This window comes from Carassius carassius, chromosome 5 (genome assembly GCF_963082965.1).
Source record: "Carassius carassius chromosome 5, fCarCar2.1, whole genome shotgun sequence".
In the NCBI taxonomy this organism is placed as follows: Eukaryota; Metazoa; Chordata; class Actinopteri; order Cypriniformes; family Cyprinidae; genus Carassius; species Carassius carassius.
In genome coordinates this window covers 36,655,311-36,677,717 of record NC_081759.1, presented here as the reverse complement: position 1 = coordinate 36,677,717, position 22,407 = coordinate 36,655,311, and the positions used below count along the sequence as shown (strand labels likewise).

Genomic DNA, 22,407 nt, shown 5'->3' with positions numbered 1-22,407 from the left:
TGTATTTTCTGGAATTATCTTGGAACAGTGTGATCTTCTAATATTTACAATTACTTTAATCCCTTAGAACATTTTTCAGTGTAAAAGGTCTTTACTGTTATTGGTGTTATTGCAAACAAAAGAGAAATTACATGAGGGTGAGTAAATGATGGCAAATGATAACCCCCCCCTTTGTTTTTCTTAAAACGTAAACCTGGTAAGTGGTGTTCATTGGTTCTGGTTCTAGTTATCCTCATTAATTTTATTTAAGCATGATATCACTGAGAAAATGGCATGGCAGCTATTGATCAATTATTATTATTTTTGACTTTATGATTATTAAGTGTGATCTTAGAAATTTTAAATAAGATAACAGCATGATTATGGAGTGATACGTAATGTAGCATGGTCGGTTTAAGGTGGAATTTATGAGTTTTGTGTTTTGATAATATGGTGTTGTTTTTTTTTAGATTGGGTCATTCCCAAAATGAGGTGGCTTGTCAGAGTCAAATAAAAACCAGAGGACAAGAACTATCCAGAGTGAACAAGACACGACATCAGTGTGAGGTCAGTATTATAGATTCTGCAGTCCAGTAAGTTTATATCATAAGCCTTGAAAATGAAATCATAATGCTTTAAAACAAGTTTTACAAGTGTCAGTTTTCCAAATGAACACACAAATGAGACCTTGACAGCAGGGGCACAAACCCCATAAAGCCTTGCGATTTCAAAAACTAAGCTTATTCTGTCCAGAATTAGACTAAAATCTCAGACCAGAATAATGTGGACCTACAGTAATCAGACAAGACCACACTGAAACACAAATTAAATACATGTTAATAAAACTAATCAATGTAAATTCAAACTCTAAAAATACAGGACTGTGTGACGTACTTGTCTACTGTGATCATGTCTACCCCCCCCCCCCAATCTTCAGTGTTCATTTAAAATTCCTCATGTCTTACATAAAAATATGACTGAATAATGAAGATTGTTAATGCGCTCTCTCTCCCTTGATGGATGGAAGAAGGAAGTGTTTGAGAAGAGGGAAATGTTTCAGTGACCGAGGATGGATATGGATTTGAGTAAGTGCACGCTGGATATCACACTCACTGTTGCAATAAAAAACAACAGCACATTAATACACCAGAAAACAATGACACATTTTGAACTGGCTTTAATATTCATCCTCTTAGTGATCAATATCAGGCCATGGATGAGTGAAGTCATAAAATGAAACTAAAGCTACGAACAGTAATGAATGCTACAAGGGGAGTTTAAGTGGTCATTGAACATGTGTATACAGCTTTAAAGATAAGTCAAAGTTAATTTCAAATTTCTCTGTGAAAACAGCAGCTGTTCATCTGTGATGTCAGTGACATGAGTTATACATTTGCTGTTAAAAGTTGTAATTTTAAGTAGTCACAGCTGTACATCGTGCCCCCTTCAGCCTCCAATCATGTTAAGTTATAGCTCAGTATGTCCATACCAAACGAATCAACTCAGCTGGAGTTTACTGGCAGCAGCAGCATTCCAGGGGCTTTTCCAATCAATCGCTGCATAGGTCTAGTCATTCTTCAAAACAGAGGCTGAATTTGAGCCAGCAGGTTCAGGAAACACAAGAGCTCTAAACACGCAACCCCACCAAAAAGCCTTTGTTGCAACATTGTTTTCTGTTGCTTAAAGATTTATTAAAGAAAATGTTTACAGGCATTGGTTTCTTGACAGCCACTCAAACACTCAAAAGCAGTAGGAGAAACAATATGTTCTGTCTCTTCAGTTGTTTGGATGAAAATCGAACACACCAATTTGTAAACACGCACGCTTCTGGGTAATGTCATCCGTAATTGCCCAAATTTTTGGTTATCTTAGCCCTACTCATTTGAGACATCATAATCTGCCTTGTTATGAAATTGTTAGAACACATCTGCCCGTGACCTCTGAGAGGGTCACTCGCTGGATTGTCGCCACAGTAACGCGGAGTGAATGGGGAGCCTCTGACGTCTCTCAGTTTCCTGTGTTTTAAGAAGCTTATCTGGTTTCACACTCTGGATAAAATGCTTGATAGAGGACACGATTCATACAGAGGCAGAACCCAAAAGTCTTGTGAGGCCAGTGACCAACACTCATTTAGAAGGAATGCAGGAAATTTACATTAGGGAAAAAAAAGATAGATGCACAAACATTTGCATGGTTCACTGAGAAAGATGATGAAATGTTACTGCTGCAGCACATATAAATACTACACACACAAAAAAAAACACTACTGTAGTACATCTGTCTTTAAATTTTCAGGTCATTAGGTATGTGTGTGTAATGCTGGATCCTCCCTCCTGGATTCCTCCTGGAGTCTCTCTCTCACTTTAGTGTACACAGAGAGATGCTAGTCAGATGCATTTAAAATTAACACTTTCACCCCTCTCTCATGCTCTCTCTCTCTCTCTCGCTCGCTCGCTCTCGCACAACATCCATCTCCACCCTCCTTTTCCCAGTGGACAAATGTGGACGTAAAAATATTTGAGCAAATCCTACATCTGGTTGGCTGTTCACTCCCTTATTTACTTACACACGCAGAGAATTGTCTCCACTTCCAAAATGGAAAAGTCTGCTGGGGGCTAAGCAAGCTTTCTTTGGCTTGGTTTTTAGTGTGAAACGTGTGCCAGGGGGTAAAGCGACACCTCGTAGAGACTGAAGACTTTTTGCACAGGAAACTGAAAGGTATGCAGTGTTGTGGTCTTTTTTTTTTTCTTGGGTTTTGAACATAATCATGATTTATTTATTTAATTATTTTAAATTTAAGTTAACTTCTTAAGATCCCTGTGTAAAGTTAGAAGCATACCTGTAAAATGTTTAGAGAGATGCTTTACCTAAGTGTTCAAACTATTATAATCACCATCTTTTTTTTTAATAATATAATTCCAGTAATAAAGCCTAAAAACTATCAAAAAGAAAACCGTATGATGTCAGTGCAGACTAAAGCATTGTTCTTGATACACTGCCTTGCATGTTATTCCTTTTCTTTTCTGCAATGTATTAGAAATGAGAAAGCCAGATTGCATCACGTTTTACTTAGCTGAAGGTTAGCTGACATTAGAATTTTGAATTTAAATGTCTTTTTTTCTCTTTCTCTCTCAAGAGAGCAGAATAACTCGGGTTAGTTTTGTATTTTGCGGTTTCTCCAAAGGTATAGGACATGTAATATGAACCAAATATGAAGGAAATAGTTTAGAATGTTTCAGTGGTTATAGCCTACAGTATGCATCTGAAAAATACTTTCTCATTTATTTTATTAGATAACTGCAAGCTTTTCCAATGAGTTAAACAGAAACAGTCTGTCAACTTGACAGGCGTAGTGTTCTGATTAAGAATGTGCAACATTTGAAATATGACTGGGAATATTTTCAACAGCTGTGAACATTATTTAGGGCTCAGAGTTAATCTTAATAAATGACAGTTAGACTTGAATGATGAGAAGCTTTTTCTCATGACAGGCACAGAAAGCAGATTCGTAATATATTCAACATTTTAAAGCTTGCTCTCTGTTTTCCAGTTGCCACTATTAACTAAAATTTAACTATGTTTTTTTTTTTCCTCAATAAACTTCTAATTTGCTACTTACTAATAATTAGTAAGGTAATTGTTAATTAGGTGTGGGGTAGGATTTAGGGATTTAAAATATGGTCATGCAGAGCAATGCATTAATATGTGCTTTTTGAATTGTAATGAACAGCCAATATGCTAGTTATATTCATATAATAGTTAATGGTGTGAATTGGTCCCTAAACTTTAGCCTACATGTTACCTAAAACTCAAGGTTTGCAAGATATTTTATATTTACATTTTAGAATTACTACAATTAACTTTATCTAAAAACCTCAAACTGACAAATATGTTGTCAGTTGCTAGAGGATTTGACCTTATGTTGCTTAGTCTGATTGTGATATTTGTTTCAGGGCCTGTGTGTTTGTGTTGTTCAATTATGCATACATTACCTGAAAAAATATGAAAAGAATGCCTGGCCTGCTACTTTGTGTTATATACAGTATACTATGGGGCAGCAGGACTGAATCCCCCAATCAGCACAACTGATTTCCCAGCTAGTCCGATATGTTCATGTGCCCCCCGCCTATGTTAACAGTAACCAGATGTATTGTGCGTAGCTTGCAGAGAGCTATAACACAAATCTGCGCTGGAACCCAAACTCATCAGAGCTATGGTTGCACACACACACACACACATGCTTTCTCACAGATTTCTCTTTCTCACACTGACAAGATGTAGAGGAGAGGATGCTACAACTTGTTGGCATTTTGTTCTCAGTTTTATTGCTCATAATAGACAGCCAATAATGCTGTCCACAACAGTGGGACGAGTTCCTTTAATAGGATTCAGTGTCCGTGGAGGGTTTGTTATGAGGGAACATGTTATGGATAGTCGCACAGACCTTTTCAGCTCACTCGAGACATTTTCCCCACTATTATTTTTACATTTCTTATTTATTCTGGCAACCTGTGAAATTCAGCCTGTGATTTATATCCGTTTTATTGTTTTTCCTTAGTTTCACAATCTTGTTTTTTCCTGTTTGAGGGGATCAAGAAGTTAAAGTGAAGATTTAAGATTAATGGAGCATGATAGATGATTTTGCATTTTATCTCAATGCTACAAAAACATGTTTCTTCATTCCTGCTTCACTTGAGAATTTGCCCTATCACTGCATAAACTCTTTGTTCTGTTTTTCTTCTACTTTCAGAACTTTAGAACCTCTCGTTCCTGAATCATCCTGCATAATCAACGCTATGGAAACAGAATCTACCTATAACCTGACTGCACCCACTGTGTCCTTGTTGCACCATAACATGACAAACTCATGTGACTACATATCCACCTCAGCCTCGCAGTATCAGAAGAAAGTTATCCCAACTTTGTACAGTCTCATTTTCCTAATAGGTTTTCTTGGTAACATGCTGGTGGTGTGCGTGTTGTATCACAGTTCAGGCCGAAGGACGGTAGCCAACACGTATCTGATGAATCTAGCCATGTCGGACTTGCTGTTCCTGAGCTCTTTACCATTCTGGGCTGTTTACTATTCGTTGGATTACAACTGGGTTTTTGGGAAGGTCATGTGTAAGCTGTGTGGAGGTCTGGTTACGATAAACGTCTACGCTAGTATATTTTTCATCACCTGTATGAGTGTGGATCGATATCATGCCATCGTCTACCCACTGCACTCTCAGAGCAGCAGGAGCATAAATCAGGCCAGATGTGTCAGCGGCATCATTTGGGTCGTGGCGGCTTTGACGACATTGCCGACAGTTGTGTTCCGTGACATACATACTTTTCCCAGTAACAACGTTACGGCCTGTGTCATTTATTTCCCTAGCTCCTATTGGCAAACTGGGTTAACTCTTGGAAAGAACACTCTGGGATTCTTCTTGCCATTTCTCGTCATTGCAACCTGCTACAGCCGAATCGCAGTGCACCTTCTGGCCACCCCAAACTACTTGGAGCAAGACTCCACCCGACTGGTCCATGTCTTGCGTATGGTGGTCGCTGTGGTACTGGCGTTTTTCTTTTGCTGGTTCCCGTTCCATGTTCTGGCGTTCCTCGGAGCTCTGGGGGAGCTGGGTGTGGATTGGGATTGCTGGGTGCTTCAAGTCATCCATAAACTCCTGCCTTATTTCCTCTGCCTTGGCTTTTCCAACTCTGCCATAAACCCTTTCCTGTACTGTTTTGTGGGAAATCACTTCCGAGAGAAGCTGTGGCAGTTTTACGGGGATATGCTGACACAGAAAAGAGATTCCATCAGCACGAGACTGTCTTCCTTCTCCAGGAAACTGAGTGATCTCAAAGAAACCGTGCCTATGGAGATTCTTGAGCAGCAGAGCAGCGCGTAGTGGAATCTGGTGAATCTCCACCTTTACATACTGTTATTATAAGTCAACTAACTCAAGTGCTTTTCCATGCACTGACACTTGCTTGGGATGATCAGGTCAGATGTTATTGTTGGTTGCTATAATTGTGATTGTGTCACTGTGTCTTGTTTCTAACAGTGGCTGTGATTAGCTCCAGCACCTATAAACAACATTTGGTTACATAACAATGTGTAGAGATATAGCCCCACATATTATTCTCAGATCAGACTTTACTCAGGATGAGGAATTTGCTGATTTTTCTGCAAACACACACACACACACACACACACACACACATATAAAATAATAAATAAAGATTTTTGATTACAGCTGTACGGTCTTAATATTTGGATTACTGGTAATATCAGAGTTGTAAATAATACTCAAATGTTAGATAATGTTAATCATGTCTTTCATAGGGCTGAAATAGACTGTCTTTTAACTGTAATATACAAAGTCACAAAATGCAGCACGAGCTGTTAAAATGATAAATCATTGTAAATTGAATTATAATTCTATTATAATGGAGCATCATCAATAAATGATGTTTGCAAGTATACAACTTTTTGTAATTGTGATTTACTATCTATCTATCTATCTATCTATCTATCTATCTATCTATCTATCTATCTGACAATATATCTATCTGACAATATATCTGTCTGTCTGTAATCAACATGATGAGAATAAGACTCATCTGAAACTATGAACTTCTGACTGAAAGAGGTGTGCTTTTAAAATGGAAATTTCCATGTTAATGTCTTGTTAACATTCAGTATTTCACACATCACAGATAATTTATTCTGAAATCAGTTCCAATGTGCATCAGCATAGTTTTAGCTACATTATTCACAGTCTGCATTAGCGGACATATATAAAATAGTTAATAGTAAAAAAACAACATTAGTTCAGCATTTGCTGGCCCATCAACTGGATAACATCACTTGTCCTAACTTTCCTTTCACATTAACATTCTGCGAGCTCAACCTCTTAATGTTCCTGTAAACGCCAGCATCATCATGACAACCGTTATTTGAATTAGCAATTTTTTTTTGATGAGGCTTGCTGTTTCGATAGCCTGCGTCACAGATCTTAAGAGATCTTTCAAGTCATGCAGGTTCATCTAAAACACTTTAAACACCAACTGGAGTAATGCACAACAATCATTCTTTAGCTCTGCAGGAATCTGGAAGAACCTGCTTACAGTGTCCGTTTCTGAGAGGTTAAGCAATATTTCAGAAGTGTAGTACATATTTCTCATTTTGATTTTCTAAGCTCCACCATTCCCTGTAGTCACAGTTGGTGCACACATTCTCTGTAATGTTTTTTTGCATTTCATGAATCCTGTTTTTGTCTTTGTTATTTAAATTCTTATCATTTGCTCCAATGATGCAAGGTCTTCCCTAAACCATTCTAAGAAATGACCAGACATCAGTGTTCTCATCTGTCAAGCATTCAGGGGGAGGGCATTTTTAGACTGATGAACAATGTTGATAAAGAGAAGCCAAGGTGGTTGTTGCATAAAAGTTAAGAATCTGGTCACGTATGTATGAAATTTCTCTTGACTCTCAATTTTGTATCATTTTATCAACGTTGATCATCGTTCATCTTTGTTGGAAAGTGTGTGTCTCCACCTCTTTGCTGCTATATTGTTACTCCTAATCAGGTTAGGATACCTCTCTAGCAATCTTAAATAATGCTGAGTCCTAATCTTAACACTTAGGAACCGTTCTAATCACACTTTAAGCAATAAAATCAATTATAATCACACTTTTTTAACAATAATAGTAAAATTACATCGGTTTTAGAATTTTGACACACTTAAGACAATAAAATTTTACTCTGAGCGGCTTTATACATATGGCCCCTGGTCTGTTAATGCAAAGGTTTCAGGTTCAGATCCTAATAATTTGACCTAGATCACAGTTCCATCACTATGTGCCCTACAGCCTGAGCTGCTGATCCTCACACCTTAGTGAACTTAAAATCAAAAGACAACTCCAGCATGACAGTAAGTGATAGGAACCACTGCACTAGAGCATCGTGAAAAATATCCATCTATGGATATGTTGTCCTTCTAAATATTCAAAAAATAACCAAAGTATATTTTATACAGTATATTATTAATCTTTTCGAATTTCACTGTGAAATTGAGTATGAGGCTACTAATTATTGGAAGAATTACATCCAGAATCAGCCAGCTGGAATTTGGGCATATGAGCCTCAAACTACAGATACTTTGTGTGTGTGTGTGTGTGTGTGTGTGTGTGTGTGCACATCCAAAATTTGTTGTGTTCTGTTCTGTTGACTGATGAAAGGAAATAATTAATAATTGTATTCCTCCAGGTATTCTGTTCCGGCCAATACACATAGCACACTGTAGTGTACATCTGTCCAGATAGATGAATATTGTACCTATGACAGTCCATAAAACTTAAGAGATCAGAGGGTCTTAGGTGCACCCCATTTGTCTCACTTTGTCATTGTTTCAACAGCAGAACAGAACACAGTGTTCCTGAACACTCATATTGTAAGCTGGACTGCAGACAAAGACCACGCATACACACACACATTATTATCTTACATCGAAGAAACAAATTCAAAGTTGACTGAAGGTGAGCTATGTTTAGTTGTAAGTGTCTTTTGTTGTTGTTGTGGGTGGGGGGTGGTACAGTAGATATGCATGAGAGGTGTGTGTTATGTGTGTTCATATGTAGTTGTTGCAGTCTGGCCAGTTTTAAATCACTCTCACAGACTAAACTGCCCAGTTTTTCACACGCAGGTAAGAACCTCTTGCTTCATAACACACACACACACACACACACACACTATAGAAAAGATATGCACTGGCCATTTTGTAAATGTCCTCCTCACAGATATAGTGAAACAAGTCTTAAACCAAGCTTAAATGCTCCTTGTGAAAATGATTGCATATATGTATATAGAATCTAATTTAACTCTTAAGGTTAAACATCTGTGTGTTCAAGTTTTTGTCTGAGTGGGTTTGGATTACGTAGCAGGGGTTCTTCCTCTAACTGTGATCAATGACAATTTAACAAAACAAGCAATGAAGAGGATTTCACTATTCTGGGAAGTGAGGAGGACATCCTGCAATTATGTTAGAAACTTAAGCGATACGTGTGTGATGTTGTGCTTTTTGATCCTGGAATGTTTGATGAGGACATGGGTTTTATGAGTGTAAGACAAAAATGAAAATATCTTCACTAATATAGTCAGAAACTGACATTTGCACTAGTACTATTTGAAAGGCTCATAAACCAGCCAAATTATTACATTTAATACTATCAACAGATTTGGGCGAGGGTTAGGTTTAGGGACAAACTTGATATGAAAATCTTACTTGTGTACCTTTACACACGTTTTTCATCTCAATTGGTTATTAATCATCACTGCTAGATTTCGAAGCATGCAAACAATGGCAAGCTCAGAGGTATTCATTGTGATGTATCACACAAAATTGGACTGGTATGATTTCAGTTGGGCTAAAGCATTTCTATGGCATTTATTAAGACAAATTATTGTTTTAGTTTGACTGAAATCAAACTCATACAATGCATGCAAGAACATTATTCAAGGATCTGTAAACAGAACAGATCCTTTCAGATTGCTGGCACTAAAAGCCAGACACCAGTGAGGGAAATGTTGGAATATACAGCTGCATATCACTGTGATATCATATAATTAGCTCTATAAAGCATGTGCATGAGGAAACCTAAGCATTCCACAAACTCACAAGACCTTACAGACAGCTTTCTCATCACTCTTGCTGTTTTATGACCTGTTCTTCCTCTCTGCCATTGTCGTGAATGTTTTTCAGCTCATTTATTTTTAGTTATTTATGTCTTCACCACTTAAGTGTTAAAGGAATAATGCATACCAACACAATGCAATTACTACGTCAAGTGCAATTTCAAACAGTTCAATGCTGAAAAAAATATTCACAACACATTTAATTGTGTGTCAGCATCAGAGTTTCTGTTTTAGATGGCATGCTAGATAACACACACATACTGAGAAAAAAAATGTGGCTGTGTTGCATTTTTCTGCAGTATGTGCATGCATCATCTTTGGGCAGGAGCCTGATTGCGCCAATCTGAACCTGTTCTAAGATTACATAAAATGTGTAATAATGTTGAACAACTGGCACTAATAAAATGAGCATGTCAAAAATATACTGTATCTATGGTATAAATAATAACAGAAAGAGAGACAGAAAAACTGAAGCTGTGCTATATAAAGTATATCTGACTCTCTTCCATGTATTTTTAATATAGGCCTGACTGAAGAAGAGGATCTTGCCATGTCCAGTGGTACACACACACACACACACACACACACACACACACACAGACACACAATATACATTTGTACACCAAATACACTCTAATAGGTGGTTTTCTATGATTGTAGAGGTTAACAGGGAGGCTGTATTCCAGGCGACAAAGGTTCGAACGCATTTGAAAAAAGATGGAAGCTGGATCAACAGATCTCAAAATGTTGAGGACACACAGTCAGATGTAAAAGCAAGGTAAATGTAGGTTTTCACTGTCATCTGCTGGCTGAGAGTGGTAGTATCAACCAGCCAAGGTCTTTCTCATGTTTGCTTGACCTCTCATTTTATTTCACTTTTTACTCTCTAACAGTAAACAAATAAAGTTAGGAAAACCCAATAATGTGTCATCACTTGAAAGCAGTTTGGTCTCTTCCTCCATCATGCCACGTGCAGAGAGTACCACTCCCTCCTCCAGCCTTGACTCATCCACACCCCCACAAAGCTCTAATGTCATGTCAGCATTAAGGAAATTTGAGTGAGTGCTTTTCTTATTTTCCTTGTGTGTGTTTCCTGTATTCAGTGCACTCAATACACTGCATTCAATAACATTTCAGTAAGGGCAATCAGATGTTTCATAATTATTCCGAATGTGTTCCAGTGCACATCCTGTCCTTGAGGACTCCAGGAGAGCACATGTAGGGAAAGCAGTGGAGACATCCATAGTCAAAGCCACAGAGCAACCACTGAAGACACCAGCAGATACTTCTGTAAAGGAAATAGTGAAAAAACCAGTCACCATACCTGTAGAGGAACCATTGAAGACACATGTAGATGTTTCTGTAAAAGACATAATGGAGAAACCTATAACTAAACCTATAGAGGAACAACTGAAGACACATACAGACACTCCTAAAATGGACGTAGTGAAGAAACCTGTTGAAGAACCATTGAAGACATCTACAGATGTTTCTGTAAAGAACATAGTGGAGAAACCTGCAGAGAAATCACTGAAGACACGCACAGAGATTGTAGAGGGAACAAGGAAGACACCTGTAGATGGAGCTTCAATAGATCAAACACAATCTAGTGAAGTGCTGCAGGAGAAAGCAGCCAAAACCCTACATGAGAACCCAACAAAGCCTTCAGGAACACTGACTACAAAGAATAAAGAAGATGATACAGTTGAACAAGTCTCAATAGCACATGCAACTGTAGTAGAGGCTCTACTCGAACCCAGACAGGCCGAAAACCAGCCTACAAGTGGAAATGGGGAACTTTCACTAGTATCTGCTCTGGAAACTCCAGCTAAAGAATCATCAACTAGATCAACAACAGAACCGACCAAAGAACCCCATGTGACAGCCCTGGAAGAGAACCACAGACTGAACAGTCAAGCTAAATTGAAGTAAGTCACTTAAAAGACACATTAATTTAGAAATGTCTGTGGACTTCTTTGAGTAGGTGTTATGATATTTTGATTTAATTAATTTCTATAGCAATAACATTAAAATGTGTAATTAAAGGACTCACAAAATATTAACTCAGTAAGTATATAGTTTATAAGCTAAATTCAGTTATGCAAACACAGAAACATCAACACTGTAAAATTAAGTGTGACCTGTCTGTTTTACTAAATACCTTCATTTATTTTTACAATAAAGTTTACAGATATAGTATTAAACACAGTTCCATTCTTAATAAGTCGTATGTGTATCTGTGTATGTCTCTCTTTGTAGCGTCAAAAGTAAAACCATGTGTTCCTTCTGCAAGCTGCCCATAGATGGAAATGTGAAAATCTCCATCAACATTCCTGCCATTTGTTGCCATCCGGATTGTTTCAAGGTTTACTTTTTAAATCTTTTCTTCCTCTGTACTCAGGCTCAGAAGTCAGTATCTCACCCTTCCACCAAATAGTTTTCAGTCTTATCTTATATTTTCACTTGGTATCAATGATTTTGGTGATCTGATCACAGGAGGTCAGTGCTCAAAACAGGTGTTAACAAGGTCAGAAACATTTCGTGATGGGATCACTGAAACTTACAGAAGCTCAAGACATTTGTTATTATTAATTTAGTTTTCTCGTGCTTGCAGCTCAAAGAGATATTTCGTTTACTCGCTCTCAAGTGGTTCCAAACGTGCATGAGTTTTCTTCTGCTGAGCACAAAAGAAGATACTTTGAAGAAAGTTTGCATTCAAACAGTTGATGGCAGCCCACTGTTTCCATAGTATGGAAGTCAATGGCTATCATGTTTGGATACCAACATTCTTCAAAATATCATCATACTCAAAAATCAATAGCATAGCAAGCAGTACTAGACAAATGCTGTTGTTTTTCCATTTCTGTTTGTTCTCAGCAAAATTTGTTTTTTTATTTGTTTTTGTTCAGAGAGCTTCTTTTCAAAAAAGCTACCTGTTAGAATAATAATAATAATAATAAATAAATAAATATAAATATATATATAAATATATATATATAAATATATATATATAAATAAATATATATATATATATATATATATATATATATATATATATATATATATATATTTGAATGAATTAATGTACACAAGCTGTGTCTTGTTCTGTGTGTGTGTGTTTTAGTGTAATGGTTGTGGCCATCCTCTGGGTGATCTCTCTTCATATATGTACCACTATGCTGGGAAAATCCTCTGCGAGAAGTGCTTTGAGCAAATCTTCCAGCTCTGATGAGTCATCCTACTGCAACCTACTCCACTACAACTTATCACCATGACACCCAAGCACATCTCAGTGTCTACCAGCAAGTTTGCTGTAATTTAGCACTAATTTTTAAAAAACAACAACAAAAAATCAGTTTTTATCAGTAGAGGAACTTTAAAACGTCGTAGGTTTATTGTACATAAATTTAACACCATTTTTCATTAAATGGTCATGCTGTGTGTGCATGTCTTGCTATTTACTGATAAAATTCCCCATGGGGTTTAATGAAGGATTTCTCTCTTTCTGATCAATATATTCTTTGTCTTCTCTTAACGATTAACTGTTTCAAATGTATTTAAAAAATATCATATCAGCTTAAAGGAGAAGTTCGCTTCCAGAATGAAAATTTCCTGATAATTTACTTACCTCTTTGTCTTACCCCTATCCAAGATGTTCATGTATTTCTTTCTTCAGTCGAAAATAAATTAAGGTTTCTGTGGAAAACATTCCAGGATTTTTCTCCATATAGTGGACTTCAATGGGGATCAACGTGTTGAAGATCCAAACAGTAGTCTCAGTGCAGCTTCAAAGGGCTCTACACAATCCCAGTTGAAGAATAAGTGTCTTATCTAGTGAAATGTTCAGTTAAGAAAAATACAAATTTACATACTTTTTAACCACAAATGCTCACTAGCTTGACCTCATGCATTATAATCATGCACGTGTGATGGCGGAAGTAGCGACCCCATGTTTACAAAGCGAAAGAATAAAGAAAGTCTTTACATCTTTGGAAAAAAGGTTAAACAATGATGTTGGACGATTTTGAAGTTGGAGGAGAAAATGAGACAAGACAGACAAAGAACTAACCTTCATGTCTTTTCCAATGTGATTACACAAAGCATGAAGTCATGAATGCACATAACAGAGCTAGTGCAAAACACACATTTGTGGTTAAAGAGTGTGCAAAAAAGAAAACGATTGTTTCATTAGATAAGACCCTTATTTCTTGGCTAGGACCTTTGAAGCTGCATTGAAACTGCAGTTTGGACCTTCAATCCGTTGGCCACCATTGAAGTCCATTATATGGAGAAAATTCCTGGAATGTTTTGGTCAAAAAAATTTAATTTCTTTGTCACTGAAGAAAGAAAGAAAGAAATGAATATCTTGGGGGTGATTAAATTATCATTGCAAGGAAATTTTCATTCAGGCATTGAACTTCTTTAACTTATCCGGTTTACATGTCTGTAGCTGTGAGACAAATTGACAACACTGATCATCTGCTTTCATTAAAGTTTATTCAACACACAGTTTATGTAAATTCACTTTAGTCTGAATTCTGCATGTTTTTTTTTATCATTTACAGTTATCAATCTTACTGTAGAAATAATTGGTAGTTTTCTGAAGTAAGCCAGTCAGTGAACAATATTAAAAAGACATTAGTTCCTTTGATCGAGCACCATCATTGATCAGGTTCAGCATACTGCCACAGTTAGTCAAAATATACAACAAATACACCCACAAACATAAAATCACACAAAAGAATGTCTGTAAATACTGAATTCAAACTGACACAAAGAAAAGCTGTTCACTACAGCGCTGTTTCTCCATGTGTGTCACACAGAATAAAACACCCACATCTGACTGAAGAGGATTCAACACACTCAAACTCTCTTAAAAATGGAACGTGTGAGAGAGAGAAGAGAGGCTAATATCCTGGCAACCCGCACGGCATTAATAAGACCATGAAGCACAATGAATACAATCATTAAAATGAATAAATGGCCATGAGAGTATATAATAATGTGTGCAGCAAAGACAGAGAGAGAGAAGACAAATGAAGAAATACAGAAGTTAGATTCCACTCCTCCAGAGATCCACTGTACAGTAGTTTGTGGTTTTATGTGTAGTGCTTCAATGAATTGTTGTATTTTCATTGGTAAATCTATCTTAGTGTAGTTTGTACTAATTTGTCTCATGAAACCAGTGGTTTGTGCTCTGTATGATAGAACTCTGCAGGGGCTTCATGGAGCTCTTTTGCGTTTCCTCACCGGCCACAGTGATGATACCACTGAAACCGCTGCCACAGGCGACAGGAAAGCAGGCCTAGCAACACCGAACCTAAAAACGGATTCCCTTCCTTCCCAGAAACCTTAGAACAGCGTAGTTGTAGGTGGTGGCAACCAGGTAAATTAACTAGGAAAAAAGAAGGAAGAAACAACACATTTCTGATGTTTTCCTCTGCAAAAATACAGTATGAGCTCTTGTGGCATGTGTGTTTATATACTTTTGAGATTTTACTATAAACATCAGACAAAGAATGCAATTCCAGCAATAGCACATCATTATTTATTTACAGTCTTGTCCAAAGCAGCGTATAGCCCTTATATTTTAGAGGAACAATACCCTTGGAGCAACAGGGGCTTTAGTTCATTGTATAGTAATACATAGTATTGTATTGCTTAACTAAAAAAAATAATAAATAAAAATACATGACTGGATTCTTTATTAAAAAAAAAAAAAAAGTTGTGTAATTTGTTATTTCATAACTATATGCATAGCTATCAAATCTCTTATATAAGCACAAGCACATAAAAAAAGAAATCACAGAAAGAAATGTGATTAATTATAGTATTACAAATACTTTTCTGAATTATGTCCAAAAAAGTGAAGATCAGTCAGTGTAAATCTCTAGCAGCATTTGTTTTCAGATGGCACATATCTAATGCAATGTAACTGAGACTATTCAGTGTAGCTTATGTGTCCAAATAATTTTGGGAGCTGCTTAATTAGAATATTAAATGCTTGTTTCAATCTCATTGTGCTCTTACGCACGACAGAGAAGCTGTGGTTGCTCATAGTGATTGTCTTTAGATTAAGCCTGAGAAATGAATGCTGCCAAATATACAGGAAAAGGGAGTAGAGACGCTGGGGATCTGTCAGTAGCAGAGAGGTCAGTTACTGACTGTAAACTAAACATTCTCCTGCTGTACTTCCGTCATTTACTTCATGCTCTGCACTCTGACGTCAAAGAATTTAGTGCAAATAAAATCCCTGTGAATTTGAACTCAATTGCAGTGGAAGTTTGTCAATAGGCGTAGAAAATATAAATAGTTAATACACACATATGTAACCATGGACCACAAAACCAGTCTTAAGTCGCTGGGGTATATTTTTAACAATAGACAAAAAAAAAAAAAAAACATTGTATGGGTCAAAATTATCGAGTTTTCTTTTATGCCAAAACTCATTAGGATATTAAGTAAAGGTCATGTTCCATTAAGATATTTAGTACATTTCCTACCGTAAATATATCAAAACATAACTTTTGATTAGTAATATACATGGCTAATAATAATTTATTTAGACAATTTCAAAGATGATTTTCTCAGTATTTAGATTTTTTTTTACACCCTCAGATTTCAGATTTTAAAATTGTTGTATCTCGGCCAAATATTGTCCGATCTTCATAAACCATACATCAGGGATAGGCAACTCCTGTCCTGGAGGGCCACTATCCTGCAGAGTTTAGCATCAGCCCTCATAAAAACTCACCTGCCTGTATCTATCTAGTAATCCCGAAAACACTGATTGCCTTGTTCAGGTGTGTTTAATTTGGGTTGGAGCTAAACTCTGCAGGACAGTGGCTCTCCAGGACCGAAGTTGCCTATCCCTGCCATACATCAATGGAAAGCTTATTTATTCAGCTTTCATAGGATGTATGAAGCTAAATTTATGAAAAATTAACACTTAAGACTGGTTTTGTGGTAAAGGGTCACATATTACCATTCTAAGTGATTGTCAAGATGCATCAATCACTGTAAACTGTATTTTTTTAAATCCTTAAAACCATTTAAATAATAAAGATTGCTGTGGTGAACTTGCTGCTTTCCAGAATACAAAGCAATAAGCTTCTTGAAGAAGGCCACTATAGCCTTGCACAAAATCTTCCACAGTAACTATAAATGACTTCACAGATGTAAAACATTAGATCACTAACCAGGGCAAGAAGGGTGATTCCGGCTCCAGCGAATGCACAGATGTAAAGGTCATAGGTCACATAGAACTGGAAACATAAAAAGGCACATAAGAGACATGATATCTTGAGACTCTGAGCATGTGCGTGTGTCTAGGATAACAAACATCTAACCTCTGGTGTTTTGCAGATGTTTGCCAGTGTGTTTCCACAAACAATCCCCGGCAGAGCATTCCAGGGAAGAAACCCTATACAGAACAACAAGACATCATGATTGTAAGCACACACAAAAAAATATGTACAGATGAAGGGGTGCAGACCTACCATACATCCGTGCATCCATGCAGACCCTTGCTTGCTGGTTGAACATGGTGGTTTCCGACAGAATGTTGACTTTGTGACATGAGCTTTTCATATTAATGAAGAAGAGCACAGGAATGGCTGTGAAGCCAAAGACAACCAGCCAGATAACGGCGAGCACGCACGTCAGGATTATGAACTGGACAAGAGAAACAGCTAATTAGATCAGTGCAATATAACAGGCAAGGACACTGAAAACTATATAAGAAAGTACAGTAAGTAAAACTTGATTTATATCAACGTTTCTACTGCTTTACACAAGAAATATACATATATTGTCATAAATGTTCACATGCATATATAGATATGGAAGGAGATACAAAATAAAAAAATAAAACTGACTTCATAAAATAGTAGACTAAACCAACTGCTCACAGCTTATCAGAACAAACAAGCAAGTTGCTGTCGGATGACCTGAGTGATCTAGCTGGAGTATATATCAGAATTCCCACACTTTTTGTACTTTTCCAGTCATTTATGATGATGAAATAAGTAGTTTCAAAATAATTTTATAGAGATCACATTAACAGAGAGTAATTTCACACTGCATAAGTACTTTTCTTGAACTGAGCATAACTGAAAAGGCATATTGTCTATTGAATTTTCCATAGCTTCTCCATGACTTTTATGACATGAGGTTTGAAGAATTTTTATAATTATTATCAATTAATGTTACATTATACAATTAATTAATATTATAATATTGCCTATATAAATACAAATTATTTTTAAAAAGTATTTTACTATTGATTTATTCAGGCCAAGAAATCACATTTTTTAAATTTTCAGCTTTTCCAAATCCTAATATTTCATTATCAAAAAAAGATGCGAAAGGAGCAGCCACCACACCATTCAGAATCTAACTCTCTCTCTCACACACACACGTCCCAAATGTCCCCACAAGGATAGTAACACCTGAAATTTGTGACCTGAAAAACACACACTCACAGTCAGGCTGAGGCAGCGGCCAAACTTGGTGCTCCTGAATTCTCCAAACGTCTGCTTTACTGCACTGGTGGTGTAAAAACCTTCAGCCAAAAGCAACAGTCCATAGAGGAAAAAGAAGGAGGCCAGACCGTAGATCACATACTGGAAATATTTTATACTGAAACACAAAATATAGAATAAATAACACATGCAAACCTTCGTAAGACAAATTAGTACAAACTATAGACTACTATAGAACACCGATTAAAGATAAAGCTATTCTGTTCTCACATTATGTACTGTACTGTATATAATCACCAAAAAAAAGGCAATAACTCACAAGTCTGCCATCACAATGAAATCCTGGACGTCCCTTGCGAAGTAGAGCTCTATGAATGTGTGTGTGTGAGTGAGCGCCTCATGGCCTCCCCCGCAGAAGAGCGCCACACCAGTGTAGCAGAGCAGGGTGGCCAGCAGGCTGGTGTAGGGCACGGCGCCCAGGCAGCGGATGCAGCAGTCATAGCAACCTGTAGGTGAGTAATATATCAACACACCAACTGCACATGCAGCACACACTATACACACACACATCTATACACACACACATACACTGTACTACCAATACACAAGTGCACTTATACTCAACTACAAAATCACATGGATGACCTCGAAATGAGTATGCAAACACCTCTAAGAGTTAGTTGGCCTACAGTTAGTCAAGGACACATGCGCATACTCAGTGCGCCTCTGTGAGTAAACGTATCTGATGCACACACACAAGCTTGTAAATAGTCAGTCAGTGTATAACGGAATCACAAATGAACAAGCCAAATGCAGAGAAAGTGAACGCAGGCAATCATAAAGCCCTGTTCAAAATCCCGAACCGCAAAAGAAACCCAAATTAAAAAATCCTGAAAGTAAAAAAGTTAAATACGAGGAAGCAGAAGAGATGACAGGTAAAACAACTGCATCAATAAAAGGCTAAAAATAGTTTTTTTTTAAGCAACTTAACCAAAAGAAGCCAAACAAACGATAAGCCCCAGAAGGCTCAGCTTTGGAGTTCTTTGGTCTCCAGTCTGTGAGGGAAGATGATGCATCTCAGGTCACCTAGTGCTTTACACAACCACGGCTGTTTCACTGGAAACATCGACACTGCTGAGTCGAACCCACGCCAGGAGAGAGCCGTGCAGATGCTTGTCCACTCACTCCAGAGAGATTTCTGTCCTCTGTTGCAGTGATGTCTAAACTGAAGGAGGTAATTTCTTTTTCTTTCTTCGGATACACTCCACTGACCACCTCAAGGAAGAAAAAATGCATCGCTTAAGCTGCTCCTCTCCCTCCTTCGCTTCTTTCTCTCCTACTTTCCCTCCCTCGCTCTCTCTCTCTCCTGAGTAGCCTGGTGTCAGGGAGAGATTTGGGTGTGGGGGGGGGGGGGTATGGGCGTTTTCATGTGTGTTTGAGGTTTTGTGGTCAGAAAAAGAAGCACTTGTGACAGTCATAATGGCTTTTGTTTTAACAACAAAAACTATCATTGTGAACAAACAAAATAGACACACACTCACAGGCCTCAGCAGTGGAGTACGTCATTGTGTTTCCACTCATAGCAGCACAGACAGACACATACTGACACCACTGGGGTTACAGCTGGGATCATGGCAGGTCAACCAGTCTTTTACACTCTTTTTAAACTGTTTTCTTCTCAAATAGCCTGTGACTCACAATCACCTGATTAATAAATATAACACACACTTTCATCACACCTTCTGTTTAAGAATGTGGAAATGCTTTTGAGTCCATCCATCCATCCATTCTCTAAAAACACTTAAAATTAAAGGGCTATTAAGTTGTTATCCAAAAAAGGAGAAACCTACAAAACAGTTCAATGCATACATACATATGAATCCTTAATGTTACTACATTTAATATTTCCCCATTTCAAACTGGCACTGGGCCGTACAAGAGTCCCCTTCAGAGAAGAGAATATTTGACGTAAAGACCTGATGTGACCTCCTGTTGTCTCCTGGTCTTCTCATCCACACCCAGGCGTTGTTGCAACTGTCTTAGCCAATCAAAACCGGAGGCAGCTGGTTAATCAATCAAAACAACCTTTTAATTAATAAGGATCCATTAAATGCATCTCCATCACAAATGCAGAAGTGATGCCTCTAAGCTTCTGACCAACCTGATGGCATCTTTCACACATCATACAAAAAACGAATCTTAAAAATTCTTGTATATAGTACATTTGTCTAAGCAACTTATATCACATGCAAATTAAAGATACAACAATCAATTAAAATTCTGCTTAAATAAATATAAGCATAATTCTAAAATAATGAACATCATATACCAGTGGTTAAAATGGGTTTAGGTGAGTTCAGGTAGACTTACCCATGTGAGTATGTGTGTGCGTATCACGCTCTGTCTCTCTGATGTGCCGTGTAGTTTAATCTCCTTTGATGCTTTTATGATACTCACTCACGCTTTTGTCCCTGGAACAATAAACAAACCCCTCTGCTCTCTCCCAAACTCACACACACACTGGGGCAGATCTTAAAGATGCAGCGCCCCTCTTTCACTCCCATGATAAATAAAGAGTAAGAGTGTTTGTGTGTGTTTCAGTACAATGAACCGTAAATGTTCACATGCACATGCATTATAAAGATAAGCACCCTGGCCAAAATGTTTGTGCACAAACATTAGTAGCACTTACATCTGGGCTTAGTTTTTCTACATAAACAATCCTATACATACACTTTTACTTAGCTATATAAATGGGGACATTCCATTGACTTCAAATAGTGTTTCTGCATACAGCATGTTATAAATACTACAACTGTTAGACTTCTAGTATTCATAAATATTATAAATAATACAGGTCTAACAAAACAATCTGCATTTTTTGAATGAAAAGTGTTTATTTTAGATTTTTGTCAGATTCACTGTAGCTCACTTCTGGGTACAAATTTGTCCCCAAACAATGATTAATGAAAAAAAACCATGATTAACCATAACACACACACACACACACACACACACACACACACACACACACACACACACACACACACACACACACACACACACACACCACACACACACACACACACACACACACACACACACACACACACACACACACACACACACACACACACACACACACACATTGTGCACATTCTTGCACAGCTATCTTTGTGAAGATCATTGACACAATCCTATCTTTAGCCCTTTGCCTTAACCTTAACTATCACAATTAAGTGCCTAACCCTAAATGTAACCTAACCCAAGTGTTTACTTAATTATAACCTTGACCATAAAACCAAGTCTTAAACCTCGAACAGCCCTTTAAAGGGGTGCCAGAAAGTGAGAACTGACCCAAATCCCCTTGCATTAACCTCTTGATCCTCACCCCCATGGCTAAACCTCAAACTGGTTCTCACAAAGATAATAGTACAATTACACACACACTTATATACACACACACACACAGATTTTGAAGCGCAGTGAGTGAGTTGTGACCTTTAGAGTCAGATTGGGATTTCAATACAATACTACAGTTGTGTCAGAAATAGGAACACAGACAATTCACTCTTTCTGTGACACACAATACACACAAATTCTCTCACTCTCTTTTACACACGTACACAATACTATTACAGTGATGAAAACAATAGTGCTAATGTGTGGTTTGAAATAAATCTAAATAATTTTATGTGCTTCTTAAATATCTTGATTTAAGATTGTTTAGATATTGTTTATCACTGAAAAACAAGACAAAAATACTAACAAAATCATTTTTGCATGGACTTGGATTAGCACATAGTTGCATGGAAAAAAGAAGCCCAAGGGTACGAAGAAAGGCTAACAGATTTTTAATTTTGTGTGAAATATCCACATACAAATATTATGTTATAGACCCATTTAAATTTGTCCTGTAGCTCTAAGATTTTCTCAGGTTCAGCTGCCAGGAAACACAGAATGTTACAGAATGTACCTTGAATACATGGATGCGCTGTAAACAGCTTAAAGGGGTACTCCACCCCAAAATGAGAATTTTGTCATTAATCACTTAACCCCCATGTCATTCAAAACCCGTAAAAGCTTTATTCGTCTTTGGAACACAATTTAAGATATTTTGGATGAAATCTGGGGGGCTTGTGACTGTCCCAGGTAAATTACACTGTCAAGTTGTGATGAGAATAATTTTTGTATGTTAAGCAAACAAAAATAACGGCTTTATTCAACAATTCGTCTCCTCTATGCCTCGCCGCATCACCATA

At 37.3% G+C, this 22,407-nt stretch overlaps 3 protein-coding genes across 8 annotated transcripts; 2 read left to right on the top strand and 1 right to left on the bottom strand.

Moving 5' to 3' along the window:
• The first annotated feature begins 2,472 nt into the window (after window positions 1-2,472).
• Window positions 2,473-6,453, top strand: agtr2 (angiotensin II receptor, type 2). Its single transcript, XM_059551064.1, has 2 exons — window positions 2,473-2,704; window positions 4,738-6,453. The coding sequence occupies exon 2, from the start codon at window positions 4,776-4,778 to the stop codon at window positions 5,871-5,873; it is 1,098 nt and encodes a 365-aa protein (XP_059407047.1). The 5' UTR covers window positions 2,473-2,704; window positions 4,738-4,775; the 3' UTR covers window positions 5,874-6,453.
• Window positions 6,454-8,137: 1,684 nt separating this feature from the next.
• On the top strand, window positions 8,138-13,166 carry si:dkey-125i10.3 (sciellin). Of its 4 annotated transcripts, none has more exons than XM_059549237.1 (7): window positions 8,138-8,506; window positions 10,187-10,222; window positions 10,323-10,440; window positions 10,556-10,720; window positions 10,844-11,590; window positions 11,922-12,027; window positions 12,787-13,166. In XM_059549237.1, the coding sequence occupies exons 2-7, from the start codon at window positions 10,213-10,215 to the stop codon at window positions 12,889-12,891; spliced, it is 1,251 nt and encodes a 416-aa protein (XP_059405220.1). In that variant the 5' UTR covers window positions 8,138-8,506; window positions 10,187-10,212; the 3' UTR covers window positions 12,892-13,166. The 4 variants fall into 4 exon arrangements, with proteins under 4 accessions (XP_059405220.1, XP_059405219.1, XP_059405218.1 ...); XM_059549236.1 differs by lacking the exon at window positions 8,138-8,506 and adding an exon at window positions 8,556-8,673 and having other exon boundaries at window positions 10,607-10,720; XM_059549235.1 differs by lacking the exon at window positions 8,138-8,506 and adding an exon at window positions 8,556-8,673 and having other exon boundaries at window positions 11,931-12,027.
• A 974-nt stretch (window positions 13,167-14,140) lies between these two features.
• On the bottom strand, window positions 14,141-20,674 carry LOC132141505 (myelin proteolipid protein-like). Of its 3 annotated transcripts, XM_059551061.1 has the most exons (8): window positions 20,516-20,674; window positions 20,122-20,208; window positions 18,465-18,651; window positions 18,146-18,302; window positions 17,162-17,336; window positions 17,012-17,085; window positions 16,862-16,927; window positions 14,141-15,057 (listed from the first exon to the last, which is right to left on the bottom strand). In XM_059551061.1, the coding sequence occupies exons 1-8, from the start codon at window positions 20,517-20,519 to the stop codon at window positions 14,983-14,985; spliced, it is 825 nt and encodes a 274-aa protein (XP_059407044.1). In that variant the 5' UTR covers window positions 20,520-20,674; the 3' UTR covers window positions 14,141-14,982. The 3 variants fall into 3 exon arrangements, with proteins under 3 accessions (XP_059407044.1, XP_059407046.1, XP_059407045.1); XM_059551063.1 differs by lacking the exon at window positions 20,122-20,208 and having other exon boundaries at window positions 20,516-20,672; XM_059551062.1 differs by lacking the exons at window positions 20,122-20,208; window positions 20,516-20,674 and adding an exon at window positions 19,232-20,080.
• Window positions 20,675-22,407: the final 1,733 nt, after the last annotated feature.

Excerpts from the sequence above, each read along its gene's own strand:
- agtr2 (XM_059551064.1), top strand. The coding sequence starts at position 4,776 with ATGGAAACAGAATCTACCTATAACCTGACTGCACCCACTGTGTCCTTG.
- LOC132141505 (XM_059551061.1), bottom strand. Across the intron at positions 17,086-17,161 it reads CATGGATGCACGGATGTATG|GGTTTCTTCCCTGGAATGCT; the intron begins GTAGGTCTGCAC and ends TGTTCTGTATAG. Across the intron at positions 16,928-17,011 it reads ACATCTGCAAAACACCAGAG|TTCTATGTGACCTATGACCT; the intron begins GTTAGATGTTTG and ends TTATGTTTCCAG.
- si:dkey-125i10.3 (XM_059549234.1), top strand. The coding sequence starts at position 8,571 with ATGCATGAGAGGTGTGTGTTATGTGTGTTCATATGTAGTTGTTGCAGT. Across the intron at positions 10,223-10,322 it reads GGATCTTGCCATGTCCAGTG|AGGTTAACAGGGAGGCTGTA; the intron begins GTACACACACAC and ends CTATGATTGTAG. Across the intron at positions 12,028-12,786 it reads GCCATCCGGATTGTTTCAAG|TGTAATGGTTGTGGCCATCC; the intron begins GTTTACTTTTTA and ends TGTGTGTTTTAG.